Source organism: Conger conger, chromosome 19, assembly GCF_963514075.1.
Source record: "Conger conger chromosome 19, fConCon1.1, whole genome shotgun sequence".
NCBI lineage: Eukaryota > Metazoa > Chordata > Actinopteri > Anguilliformes > Congridae > Conger > Conger conger.
In genome coordinates this window covers 22,518,094-22,532,964 of record NC_083778.1, presented here as the reverse complement: position 1 = coordinate 22,532,964, position 14,871 = coordinate 22,518,094, and the positions used below count along the sequence as shown (strand labels likewise).

General features: G+C 46.6%; 1 protein-coding gene across 3 annotated transcripts in view; it reads left to right on the top strand.

Moving 5' to 3' along the window:
- Positions 1–13,187, top strand: part of LOC133119320 (parathyroid hormone-related protein-like) — a 21,615-nt gene extending 8,428 nt beyond the window's left edge. Inside the window, exons 1-5 of one of the 3 annotated variants that reach the window (XM_061229857.1) lie at positions 1,800–1,933; positions 2,132–2,217; positions 3,328–3,467; positions 10,166–10,699; positions 12,501–13,187. In XM_061229857.1, the coding sequence (XP_061085841.1) occupies positions 3,361–3,467; positions 10,166–10,676 (618 nt within the window). In that variant the 5' untranslated portion in view covers positions 1,800–1,933; positions 2,132–2,217; positions 3,328–3,360 and the 3' untranslated portion in view covers positions 10,677–10,699; positions 12,501–13,187. Of the gene's footprint in view, positions 1–1,799; positions 1,934–2,131; positions 2,218–3,327; positions 3,468–10,165; positions 10,700–12,500 lie in introns of those variants that run through there. The other 2 variants (XM_061229856.1, XM_061229855.1) reach the window with 2 other exon arrangements.
- Positions 13,188–14,871: the final 1,684 nt, after the last annotated feature.

The window sequence follows — 14,871 nt, the reverse complement described above, 5'->3', positions numbered from 1 at the left end:
AAAAGCACTCACAAGTGCAGCACCAGCCAGCAGAGAAATGACTGGTGCCTTGAAGACTGGCTTTTATTACAGTAAAGAATGATACATTTATTCATACGTACATTCATTTATGATATACAGTGCAGTCTACATATTTGGACGGTGACACAATTTTAGCTTTTTGGCTGTTATCCAGCACATTGGATTTGAAAACAGTGAATATGAGGTTAAAGCAGAAACTGTCAGCTGTAATAAGCAGAGGATACATCCTGCCATTGAAAGGTTAAAGAGTTTCATCCCCATCCACTTCCCCTCGCAAAGAGAATGTAAAAGAGCCGTTCTCTTGAATTTCATGGCAAAACTCAAAGGTAAAAAACTACAGCAGACTATTTTTAGATGGTCAGTGAAAATAAAACAGCCAGTAAAAGCAACGCAAGGCCAGAAACCAGGAGGTAGAAGAAGTGCTCTTTACTGCACAATAACCACACACACACACACACACACACTCACCCACTCACACACACACTCACAAACACACACACACACTCACACACACACACACACACACACTCACCCACTCACACACACACTCACACTCACACACACACTCTCTCACACACACACACACACACACACACACTCACCCACTCACACACACACTCACACTCACACACACACTCTCTCACACACACACACACACACACACACACACTCACCCACTCACACACACACTCACACTCACACACACTCACACACACACACTCTCTCACACACACACACACACACACACACACACTGTACAGTAACCACACACACACACACACACACTCACCCACTCACACACACACTCACAAACACACACACACACTCACACACACACACTCTCTCACACACACACACACACACACACACACTGTACAGTGACCACACACACACACCCACTCACACACACACTCACACTCACACACACACACACACACACACCCACTCACACACCCACTCACACACACACTCACAAACACACACACACACTCACACACACTCTCTCACATACACACACACACACACACACACACTGTACAGTAACCACACACACACACACACACACTCACTGCACAATAACCACACACACACTGTACAATAGCCACACACACTGCAGAATAACCACACACACACTATAGAATAACCACAGACACTGTACAGTAAGGCACTGCAGAACAACCACACACACACACTGCACAGTAACCACTGTGATCTGACTCAGATCACACTCTGTCACAGTTCCAGGATTCAGATCAGATTCTCTCACTTTTCAGTAAATTGCCTCTTTGGGGTGTAAAGAATCCCATGAATTTCCTTCATGCGTATCCTGGTGGGGTATACAGGGAACAGCTGTGTATGTGAATGCATGTGTGAGTGTCAATGTTTGTATGTGTGTATGAGTGTGTGCGAGAGTGTGTCTGAAAGTGTGTTTGAATGTGCGTGTGTGTGTATTTGTATGTGTGTGCATGAGAGCGTGTGTGAATGTGTGTGTGTGTATGAGTGTGTGTGTGTCTGCGTATGTGTGTGTATGAGAGTGTGTGTGAATATCTGTGTTTGTATGTGTGTGTGTGAGTGTCGTGTGCTTCAGTGCTCAGTGCAGTTTGAGTGCCCCCTAGCTGTCACTGTGAGCAGTGCAGGGAGTGAACTCTGGGGCAGCCCATTCCCATACGGAGCCCCCCCCCCCCCCCCCCGGGCTGGAGCTCAGACCAGCTCCCTCCCCTTCACGGCTCCTATAACGCACTCCTGCCCCTCTCCTCCCAACACTCAGTACAGCAGCCTCTGCCACCCACACTGGAGACATCCCCATCCTCTACCTACAGTCACCTCCTCTGGAGCCTTCCTCTGGGATACTTTTCTCGGGACTTGTTTTCTGGTCATATTTTTTTGAAAGAGAAAGCAAGTTTGATAAAAAGTAAGTTAGTGACTTTTTTAAAAGTGAGCTGAACATCTGGAGAAGAGTGTGTGTGAGTGTGTGTGAGTGTGTGTGTGTTCTGGTGGGGGGGGGGGGGGGGCGGGGGAGAAGGCTCAGGATGTGTTGTGTTGTGCTGGTGGGGGGGGGGGTTCCCCCTCCTCCCGACCCCCCCGTAACGTTCAGGGTTTGTTTTCTCAGGGGCGAGATCACCTGGTGTGACCCGCGGACTCCCTCTGTGCGCGGGTACAGCGCTCGACCCAGCCTGCAGACCCCGCTCCAGACAAGTAAGAGCTCTCTCTGTTTTAATCCTGCTGTTTAAAAGTGCGCTATGCTGTGGGACCTTATTGTATTCCGCATTCTGCAAGCCTTATGGTCTCAATTACAACTGCTGCTGAAACTTGCTTTTTTTCCAGGAAGAAATATTTAGTGAAATATTAGAACAAGCCAATTATTGTGGTGGATTAAATAAACAGCTGCTTGTGGAGTTATTTATTAGACTCAGACATCGCACGCAGCGGATGAGTATACTTATATAACAGCAAACAGCTCTGGCTTATATGAAATGAGTTCATGGATACATCATTACGCACCACCTACAGTCAGGATTACCACTGCCTCACCTCCACCATGCAACTCACAAAGTTATGAACATGCTTCTGTATAATGCAGCTTTGTGTGTACGGTCACAGGTAGCGTGTTGTAATCCACTGTAGCATGTTGTAACACACAGTAGTGTGTTGTAACTGACTGTAACATGTTGTAAGCCACTATAGCATGTTGTAACGCACAGTAGCATGTTGTAACTGACTGTAACATGTTGTAACGCACAGTAGCGTGTTGTAACGCACAGTAGCGTGTTGTAACTGACTGTAGCGTGTTGTAACCCACAGTAGCATGTTGTAACTGACTGTAACATGTTGTAAGCCACTATAGCATGTTGTAACGCACAGTAGCGTGTTGTAACGCACAGTAGCGTGTTGTAACTGACTGTAGCGTGTTGTAACCCACAGTAGCATGTTGTAACTGACTGTAACATGTTGTAACCCACAGTAGCGTGTTGTAACTCACTGTAGCGTGTTGTATCCCACTGTAGCATGTTGTAACTGACTGTAACATGTTGTAACCCACAGTAGCGTGTTGTAACGCACTGTAGCGTGTTGTTACCCACAGTAGCGTGTTGTAACTAACTGTAGCGTGTTGTTACCCACTGTAGCGTGTTGTAACCCACTGTAGCATGTTGTAACTGACTGTAGCATGTTGTTACCCAGAGTAGCGTGTTGTAACTAACTGTAGCGTGTTGTTACCCACTGTAGCGTGTTGTATCCCACTGTAGCGTGTTGTAACTGACTGTAGCGTGTTGTAACTGACTGTAGCATGTTGTGACCCACTAACAGGCTCTCTGTTCCCGGGCAGAAAGCGGTGCCAGGATGCTGTGCTTCAGGAGGCTGCTTCAGCAGTGGAGCTTGGCGCTCTTCTTGTTGTGCTCTCCAGTGCCCCACTACGGGAGGCCCATCGATGCACTGAGCGGCCGGATGTGAGTCCCTGTTTCACTGCTCTTTCCCTGGGGATGCTGGGTCATACTGCTGGGTAACCCTGCTGGGTCATACTGCTGGGTAACACTGCTGGGTCATACTGCTAGGTCCTACTGCTGGGTAACACTGCTGGGTAATACTGCAGGGTCATACTGCTGGGTAATACTGCTGGGTAACACTGCTGGGTAATACCGCTGGGTAACACTGCTGGGTCATACTGCTGGGTCATAGTGCAGGGTCATACTGCTGGGTCACTGCTGAAATCTGAAATGGCTTACGGTGGTGTTCTCTTATCTGGTTTAGGCATAAAAGGCTTCAATAGAAGGACCACATTTATTATAGAAATATAATAATAATAATTACATGATACTCAGTATGCATATTGTAATAATACTTGCAGTTGGACAGCAGGTGTTGGCTCTCATTAAGAGGGAAACGGATGGTCTGTGTGTAGGTGTTTTGATGGTCTTAGTGGAGAAAGGTCTCTATGAGGATGGGGACAGGTTACTATGACGATGGGGACAGGTCTCTATGACGATGGGGACAGGTCACTATGACGATGGGGACATGTCTCTATGACGATGGGGACAGGTCTCTATGACGATGGGGGACATGTCTCTATGAGGATGGGGACATGTCTCTATGACGATGGGGACAGGTCTCTATGACGATGGGGGACATGTCTCTATGAGGATGGGGACAGGTCTCTATGACGATGGGGGACATGTCTCCAGGATGGGAGAAAGGTCTCTATCTATTTCCCAGAGCATCCTTTACGATGGGCTGCTCTTCCAAGCACTCTCTCTCTCTTTCACGCGTTGTGCTCTTATGCCCCGTCTCTGGGTTTATCCCTGTGGAGGGGTCCCAAAACATTCATAAAGCTTATCTGCTCTGTGTAAATGCTGTTTCCATGGCCAACCACAGCAAAATGGTAAAAATGGTAAATGGTTGGCATTTATATAGTGCCTTTATCCAAAGCGCTGTACATATGATGCTTCTCATTCACTCATTCACACACACACTCACGCACCAACAGTGATTGGCTGCCATGCAAGGCACCAACCAGCTCGTTAGGAGCATTTGGGGGTTAGGTGTCTTGCACAGGGACACTTCGACACACCCAGGGCGGGATCGAACTGGCAACCCTCCGACTGCCGCCTGAGCCAATGTCATCTGAAATGAGTTTCACTGCAAGCTCATACTCCTGACACAGATCCCTGTCGGGGAGATCTTTCTGAGAGGGCTGTAATGTTCCAGAAAGCATAAAATAAAGCAATAAATCAATCACAGACATTCCAGCAGAAATGCTCAGTGAGTCTCAAACAAGTATCACCTCATTCAACAGCATTCACCCCACAGGACAGGGCCCCTGCAATGTGTGCTGGGATGAGTCCTGAAGTTCTGGTACTGCGTTCAGTGGCTTCAGGTGTACGGTCCATGCCACACTGGGGAGTTTGCTGATGGATAGCATCTGAGTCCTTACATAAGCCTGATGATCAGAGTCCTCCATCTGACTCCATTATCCCACAATTCTGTGAGCACAGAAATGCTCAAATGCAGACTCAGTTTTTCCACAGTCTTGGAAAAATGGATAAATAACTAAAGCTGTGGACTTTGCATGAATTAATGCATTGTTGAGTTTTTTCAGTTAGCTGTCAGTTCAGCATCACATATGAGATGAGTTGATGATAGAGATCATCGTTCACCACCTCTAAATCAATCAATAAGCAATCGATTCCCCTGGCACTGCTCCAGGGAGCGTGAGGGATCACAGAAACGTTCCGAGTCACACAAGCGTTGTGTTTGGCTCGCGGGCAGGGTTGAGAGGGCGTGTTCTGTGTTCTGAGGTTAGGTCTGTCTGCACCCTCGCACAGAAACAATCACCTTCAGGTAGGCCAAATAAAGATTTCTGTTGGAGGCTGGCCACCTCAGGATGCCTCCGCGCTCCTTTCTGCCGTTCTCTGCAGCGCTGTCCCTGGGAATATCTGAAGTCTGCTTATTAAAGGTTAAAGGTACAGGATCCCCTTTCAAAGGGCCGACACCCCCACTCCTTTCTGAAGCAGGCTAGAGTATTCCAGGAAATATCTGTGTATATATAAACAAAGAGCAGAAACGTTTGGTTTTCTCCCACGCCTGTATGTGCAGGAGATCCAGGCTTTGATATTCTGCCCACAGGCGGAAAGGGAGAAACGGCCTGGAGGCTTGATGTGTGTAGCAGCTGCTGAGCTGCTGAGTCAGAGCTGATTGTTTTATCACAGAGATGTCAGAGGATTTATCAGTCTGATTTCAGCGCAAAGACACGCAGACACACATGCGCGCGCACACACACACCCTTAAAGCGGAGCCAGGCTGAACCTCCGGTGCGCTCCCATGTCTTTGCTGTGCCGCAGGGCGTGGGATTCAAACCCGTGCACTCTGCCTTTAACCCCCTCCTGAGCACAGCCAGCCTGCAGGGCTGCATTGTGGCCCTGTGTTTGTGTTCTTATTCACACCTACCGGCACATTAGGCAAACAGCAGCAGCAGTACAGAGTAAATATTAGCATTAACATCCCATAATCACTCAGCGCCGTGGGAACAGCACTGCCTGCCCTCCCCCTGACCCTCGTAGTGTGATGTACAGTAAGACCATGTGATCTGAGAGTGATGTACAGTAAGACCATGTGATCTGAGACATTGTAGGATCTCCCCCGTCTCTTTGCTGACGCTTGGCTTTGTTGTTCAGGACTGTTTGAGATTAACTTCCAGTGATGAATAAAGTATAATGTCTTAAACACAACACTGTGGTAACAGTGACAGAGTTTCCCTCTTAGACACAACACTGCAGTGAGTTTCCCTCTTAGACACAACACTGCAGTGACAGAATTTCCCTCTTAGACACAACACTGCAGTGAGTTTCCCTCTTAGACACAACACTGCAGTGACAGAATTTCCCTCTTAGACACAACACTGCAGTGAGAGAGTTTCCCTCTTAGACACAACACTGCAGTGACAGAATTTCCCTCTTAGACACAACACTGCAGTGAGAGAGTTTCCCTCTTAGACACAGCACTGCAGTGAGAGTTTCCCTCTTAGACACAGCACTGCAGTGAGAGTTTCCCTCTTACACACAGCACTGCAGTGAGACAGTTTCCCTCTTAGACACAGCACTGCAGTGAGAGTTTCCCTCTTACACACAGCACTGCAGTGAGACAGTTTCCCTCGTAGACACAGCACTGCAGTGAGAGAGTTTCCCTCTTAGACACAGCACTGCAGTGAGAGAGTTTCCCTCTTAGACACAACACTGCAGTGAGACAGTTTCCCTCTTAGACACAGCACTGCAGTGAGAGTTTCCCTCTTAGACACAGCACTGCAGTGAGAGAGTTTCCCTCTTAGACACAGCACTGCAGTGAGAGAGTTTCCCTCTTAGACACAACACTGCAGTGAGAGTTTCCCTCTTAGACACAGCACTGCAGTGAGAGAGTTTCCCTCTTAGACACAAGGTTGCAGTGACAGAGAGCGTTTCTTAGACACAAGGTTGCAGTGACAGAGCGTTTCTTAGCTGTCAGCAGTCTTGAGGAAAATGTTAGTTTCCGCAGAAAGGAAAACTCATCTCACAACTCCAGGCCTGGACAGCCTCTCATGTATCCGCTGAACATCAGTGGAAAAAAGGCTGTATTTTCTCCATTATAAATCATTTCTGTATTCCGATAGCTTGCGGTATTGTATTCACACTTACGCGCGCACACACACACACACACACACACACACACACACTATGGGGGATAAACTTGGCCAGGCTACGGCACTGGGGCATGGGCCGGTCCTGACATGCTGCCAGTCTGAGGGGGATTCTCCGTGTCACTGACCTGTGGGGGTTCCGCTGATTAACATAAGGGAAAACCACATGAACACTCGTGTTTATCATTTGCATTTTGGAAAAAGGCCTTCATTCCTGCATGGGTCTGTATGCAATAATGAAGGAAACATGTATCCCAGTTGTTGGCCAGGCATCCAAAAGAGAGAAAAAAAAATGAAAAAATGAAAATCGCCAACCTTCGCCATTTTTCCCTAAAAGACATGATTAATGTACAGACCCTGTTGGGCGTGGAAAAAGGAAAAACGCTTTCCCTCCAATGCGTAAAAAAAGGAGAAGAAGACAGCGACTGTACGTGGGGTTGACCTGAACACACGTGTCTTCTTCTGTGGTGTAAAGTCTCTGGGGACAGCACTGGGGTGCTGGCGGTGTCTGGGCCAAACGGACCCCAAACAGACGCTGACGAGATGAGACCCACATCACCTTTTAGCCGCGACGTTAGCGTAATAGCGCTCGACAAAGCAGCGTGTTTTCTCTGGAGTTACAGACTGGGGCATATCCTGAAGTGTAAACGGAGTGTTCTTTCCCGTTCTAAAACACACACACGCACTTTATACCCTCTACAACAGTACACCTAATCAGATTTAAACAATTAGATGTACAATTAGATTAATCAATGTACTCTAACAAAGGTTTGGAGTTGTTGTTCAAGACCGAGGCCTTCCGATCACAGGTTGAACTCACGAGGCAGCTTAAGGCCAATGTCTATGACGCTCGGACACTGGCATTTATTCAATCAAATTTCTCCTTCATTTGGTCCTTATAAGTAAAGTAAACCATTCCACCTTTTCTTCTCAAACTCAGCTAGGTTGGTCTGTTTTAAGAGTGCTTTCAGAACTCGCAGAGCTGGGCGTATAAAGTTTTTTTTTTAAAGTTTTTCCCAATGCTTGTCAATGTTGAGGTTAAATGGCTATTAAATCCCAGTCATTTTCTCTTATATTAAACTGTAAAATGCCCTGTGTGTTATGCAATCCCCCAACCTATTATTTTTATATTTTCTCTCTCCCTCGAACCTCTGTCGGCTAATTAATTAGGTGTTTTTAAGTGTTCCCAATGGTTAGAAGTTAAACGGGTCTGTTTGACCTACATATTCCTTAATGTATGGCGCCACCTATTGGTGGATCTAGGAACGTCGTGTTCTCACAAAACTGCGAGGTAATGGGCTAATGGGCATAAGAACGCCACAGTTACCAAAAATAAAAGTGCGAAGACCGTCAAACATTAAATTATGCCTTGCTTTGGCATAGTGAAAGATTCCAGTTCAGAAAAATATAATTGCTTCAAGACATTTGGACAGCATGACCCCATATCCAAATCCTCACAGTTCAGAATGCAGTCTATGGTAGCTGTAAGTTGTCAACACAAACACTTAAAACGCAAATTGGCCGTATTTACATAAACATCTTTGGGGAAAGTAGGCTATATAATTTCAGAACGAGCAGTGTGGGGATTGTGAGAGAATATTGTTTTTTTCTTAAGATTTTCTATAAAACATTTACTTACGGTTCGTAGCTTAGCCTACTGCGTGGGTGTGGTCAGTTTATCGCTGCCATGTCGTAGTCTACACAAATATTTGAAATGTAGGAGAGAATAAACATTCAGTTAATCATTCCTGACTCCTAAAACAACGATACCAATACAGCGAACGTCGTCTTGGCAAATTAGCCCTGTTAAAATACCTGCCTTTTTGAAACACGAACGTTTGGTTTTGAACAGACGGTTCAAACTTTCAAAATCTAATTTTCAGTTACCAGTGCATTCAGTTGGTGTGTAGCCTACGGCTCAACGTATTTTGGTTCCATTTCGACACGGTTTTTTTTAATGTACAACACACAGGACTGTTATTTACTCAGGAGTAGTTTTTTCGTGGACACGACTTTAGTGTTGGAATAGCACATCAAAATATCACACACGGCGTTCCCGTATAAACAAGCGGCCTGAATGTAAAAAGCCGTTATTGTACCGGGGACAGGCGCGAGCCCCGAGACGTGCCGGCTTCCACACCCAAGGTGTTACGAATCACTCTTGATTTATTTTAGTTAGGTAGCGACGGGGATCTGGAGCTGTGTGGATTTAAGGTAAATATAATATCAAATAGTCACTGGAGGGCGGCCAAGTTTGGCAAGCCCTTGATTGCTTTAAGTAAAAACACATTGGACGGAGGCGAGTGGATGAATTTCGGCAGGGGGTGAATTATCATTGCGTTTCTCGCACAGGGAGGTAAAACGCGTCGGGGGGGCTAGAAAATTATGTGGGGGGGTGGGCTGAATGTTCCATTTAGGAGTATTCCCACATGTAGAGTGTGTACACACAGCACTTCTGGATGCATTGGCCGATGATGCAAACTTCAAGATGTGCCGTTTATCAATAGTGTTTTTGTCACTGTACAACGTAGTAGTGTTGGAGCTCATTATTCATATGAGCCTATCTGAGCCGAGACAAAGACAACCAGGATCTCCTCAAATAAATATTATTGTCCCTGTGTCCAGTGAAGGGCCCCCACTCCAATAACAGGATCCTATCTATGATAATTATCATAATAAACGTTAGATAACTTTTTTCAAGACAGTGTTGCAAAGTACTTCACAACAAAACTACGTGAGAAAGTTCTTCAGAACAAACAACAAAAGGAACATATGAAACAAGAAGACAGAGCAGACATCACACTTAATATTAGAAAGTAACCACAGGGTGGCATTGGTTAAAGGCAATTTGATTAAAAAAAAATAAAAAAAGTTAAAAGTGATTTAAAAGACGACACTGAGTTTGCTAAGTCCCGTACCGCATCACCCTGTCGTGACCAGCCTCTCTCTCTCTCTCTCTCTCTCTCTCTCTCTCTCTCCCAGGAAGCGGTCGGTGACGCACGCGCAGCTGATGCACGATAAGGGCCGCACGCTGCAGGACTTTAAGAGGCGGATGTGGCTTCAGGAGCTCCTGGACGAGGTGCACACGGCGGTCCGCGAGCTTCCGGAACGTTCCAGCTCCGTCGGGGGCGGGGTCAGCGCGGGCGTCCCCGTGGGAACGGCCGGGGGCGGAGCCACGGGCGGCGGTGGCGGAGTCAGCAGCGGGGGGAGCACCCTGTACCCCAAACCTGCCGGCAGCACCAAGAACTACCCTCCCGGCTTCAGAGTGGAGGAGGAGGGCACCAACCTGCCCCAGGAGACGCACAAGTCCCTCACCTACAAGGACCAGCCCCTGAAGGCCGTCACCAAGAAGAAGAAGAAAGGGAGGTCCGGTAAACGGCGGGAGAACGACAAGAAGAGGAGGAGGACGCGCTCGCTCGCGGGCGGGGCCTGGGAGCCCGGCAGCGGGGGACTCCGCCCAGAATGGTGGCCATACCTGGAGGCCCTGCACTAAGACACAGTCAGACTCTGACCCAGGTGAGCACTACCTGCACTAAGACACAGTCAGACTCTGACCCAGGTGAGCCCCACCTGCACTAAGACACAGTCAGACTCTGACCCAGGTGAGCCCCACCTGCACTAAGACACAGTCAGACTCTGACCCAGGTGAGCCCCACCTGCACTAAGACACAGTCAGACTCTGACCCAGGTGAGCCCCACCTGCACTAAGACACAGTCAGACTCTGACCCAGGTGAGCCCCACCTGCACTAAGACACAGTCAGACTCTGACCCAGGTGAGCCCCACACACACAGATCCTTTGGGTCCCAGCCAGGAGACATAATTACTTAAATGAATGGAATGAGCCGAACAGCACAGCACTGTCTCCGTGTGGTCTGTCACATCCTGTCACGCTAACCCCATGAATCACTGAGTCATTACCACCTCAATGAATCACCACATGAATCAATGAGTCATTACCACCTCAATCCTGCAGCGGTAACAAGCGCTCTACTGCCATAAAAATATACTGAAATAATGTACACCTAAGCATCTTCGAGTATAATGAAAAGCGCTCGATAAATAAAATGTATTATTATTATTATTTTCCTATTCGCGCAGTAGGCATCGTAGCAGTGAGCTTTTCTGGTTTCAGGGATTCACTGTCCCTAAAACTTTGCTCCTGTATCCCTGACCTGGCCCCCTCCACACCTGCCTGTGGGAACCTGATGGGGCTCTATCTGCAGCTCTCAAAACAAGAGAGTCCTCACCAGCTGGTTCTGCTTACACACACTTCTCTCACATAGACACACACACACACACACCCACCCTGATCTGAAACAGATCTCCGTGTTGGCCTTGGAGCGTGCTTAAACGGTAGGGGCTGGTTCTGTGGGATCTACTCCAATCAGAGACGTGCAGAGGTTAGGGGGTCCAAGAGCGAAGAGCATTTCTGTGTCTCTGACATGGCTACGATATGTCCCCCACATGCCCAAAACATGACCCCCACACGCCCAAAACATGACCCCCACACGCCCAAAACATGACCCCCACACGCCCAAAACATGACCCCCACACGCCCAAAACATAACCCCCACACGCCCAAAACATGACCCCCACATGCCCAAAACATGACCCCCACATGCCCAAAACATGACCCCCACATGCCCAAAACATAACCCCACAAGCAGAAAACATGGCCAACACCTCCCCACAGATGACAGAGAAACAGGGATCTGGGATAATGTACCTCTGGCTGGGACACAGACTCGGGGAGTGTCAGTAACAGAGGGATCTGGGCAGATGAAAGGTTCTTACGGTGCTATAGCGCTCCAGCTTACTTAAGGAAATGAGAGCTGGTTTCCTGCTCTCAAACTTATTTTCACTGGTCTTCGTTCAAAATAGGCCTGCAAGTATCATCAAACAAGAAAAAAAAAAAAAGGCTTTTACCAAACGGCCCACCTTGTCTTTGGAGCCAGAACTTGAGAGTTTGACCCTTGCCTGTTGATCTAATTTAACAGGCAAAAATATCAAACAAGTATGAACATTTACCAAACCTGACTGTAAAAAGCAACATGGCCCAGTGCTCTCCTGTCTTGCTCCAAACTTCAATGCTCTCATTCAGCTTAATTAAGTCTGAATTAATTAAATTAATTAAGTCTACGGTCCGAAACATCAAAGGAGAAAAGGCTTTTGCTGCACAGACAGTGAAGTTTGTCTTTAAATCCACATTGTTTAGATATGTGATGCTAGTGTGGTGTAGATTACGGTGATCGGCGTGAGAAATGCAGACTCTAATGCTAATGCTAACTCTAAGTCTCTTCTGTTCTCTCTTTCAGATTCCACATTCAGCGAGAGACTTCAGACTCATGTTGCAGTTTTCTGTAATCGTGATTTCTTTGGAAAGTAAAAAGGGAAAAAATATTTATTGTCTGTAAATATTTGAAACGCAGCAGAATAGTGACAATGGTAATAAAACTTCATTCCAGGCTCTGTCCAGCTTTAGTTTTATTTTATTTTGGTCATTGTGAATAGTTCATTTTTTGTTGTTGTTTTTTAAATTTTTTTTTTTTTTTTTTTTTTTGGTCTCTGCCAATTATAAATGTCCAGATTTGCATAATTTATTTTGTTTGAACGGTGTATTTATTTTGTAAATGTATGACGGTGCTGCTGACATTCTGTATTTTTGTAACATAATGCACTTTAGATATATAAATATATATATCAAGTAATTTTGTTAATTGACCAAATAAAGTGTTCTCTTTTTGTGGTTGATTTTGATGAAGAAGAGCAGTGGTCCTCCTCTCTGTAGACAGTCGCTAGCGTAGGTTTGTGCTGAATTGGCCTGCTACAGCTTAAACTGTGTCCCACCCTGTTTCCTGTCAGCCTGTATAACGTGTGTTTTGTGCGTTACACGTGTGTGTGTCCGTTACACGTGTGTTTCTGGATGTGTCGGATGTGCATTCCGTTGTGTGTGTTTTCCCCCTCCCGTTTGTATCGGCCAGAGTTCGCTCTGTACATAGACTGAATGCGTAAAATGACTCAATATTGTTTGGCACTTGCACTGAGAGAACACCCTATTTTGAAACGATTAAACATTTAAACAGTTAAATCATCCTGTTTCCTGTTTCCTGGTTCCTCACCATTGTCAATTTGTCTGCTTCTCTCCTCATCATCGTCATCATCACACTCACACCATTTCACCTGTGTATGTCCGCCAACACTCCACACCTGACCCAGGTGTGTGTGGATCCATTCCCCTGCGTCTGTAACCCAGAGCTAACACTCCACACCTGACCCAGGTGTGTGTGGATCCATTCCCCTGCGTCTGTAACCCAGAGCTAACACTCCACACCTGACCCAGGTGCATGTTGGTCCATTCCCCTGCGTCTGTAACCCAGAGCTAACACTCCACACCTGACCCAGGTGCATGTTGGTCCATTCCCCTGCGTCTGTAACCCAGAGCTAACACTCCACACCTGACCCAGGTGCATGTTGGTCCATTCCCCTGCGTCTGTAACCCAGAGCTAACACTCCACACCTGACCCAGGTGCATGTTGGTCCATTCCCCTGCGTCTGTAACCCAGAGCTAACACTCCACACCTGACCCAGGTGCATGTTGGTCCATTCCCCCAACGGCAGTCTGTACGACAGCTTTGGGTTCACATTCTCTGGGACGTATTTTTCCCGCGGTGAAGGATCTGATACCTTTAGTTCACCCTATATGTTTCCCGTCATACTGCTCCTAATGCATTATGGGAACCAGTGCAGCAGGGCCAAAGGAACTTGGTCTCTTTAATAAGAGGAAAAGCAAATGCAGTATTGTTACCAAGGTGAGCCATAAAGAGCTGCATTATCAGCACCTGCAGAGGATAAATCCATGCCCCACGACGACCAGGGGAGAGCGAGGAGGAGATCCGGCCTCCTGTTTACACAGGAAGGAGGCTAAAATAGCACAAAATAACGATTGATCCCACTTTACTTTTATTACTCAATGTTAGATGAACTCTGACAGAGAAGTTTACTTGGAACAGAACATATTATTTCCCCTGTGAATGCTCTTAAAGATGCTCCTGTCCTTTTTAACAGACATAAGTATATTACATTTGGTGCATTGTAAATAATAATGGTAGAATTCTAGAGTATACACTGTATGTGACAAGTAATGATGTGTATGACTACAGTATGAAAAATCAGCTTTACGAGGTAAGAGGGTACAAGCAAATACAAAAGAAAATGAATAAAACAAAGTAAATGTGGAAAAACAACAATTTAAATAGTGCCATAAAAACTGAGTACTATTTCGTAACAAAGAATAATATTCCCAATAATTGAAATTCCGTTGTGTCTACTCAGCAGGATGCATGTGAAAGAGGGAGCATTAGAACTGGCAGGTCTGAGCAGATGAGTTAGGCAATCAAACGGTCTCAAACTGGACTGGCTACAATGGCACTTAAATGATAATATAGCAGTTCAGGCGCTCTCTGGAAAGCAGCTGCTGGAATCTTCTGGAATTAGGATCGAAAATGAAGGGACAACGTTCAGCTGGAAGGGGTTCGGTCCAGCCAAGAGTCCAGAGGTGGGAGAGAACGTCAGACATAATACACATCCTTTTGTCAGACATAATACACGTCCTCTCGTGTGTTTGTTGAAGTGGGATTTGGCTTCATCATCCCAACTTATTATTCCCGTCGCTGGAGGAGCGTTTAA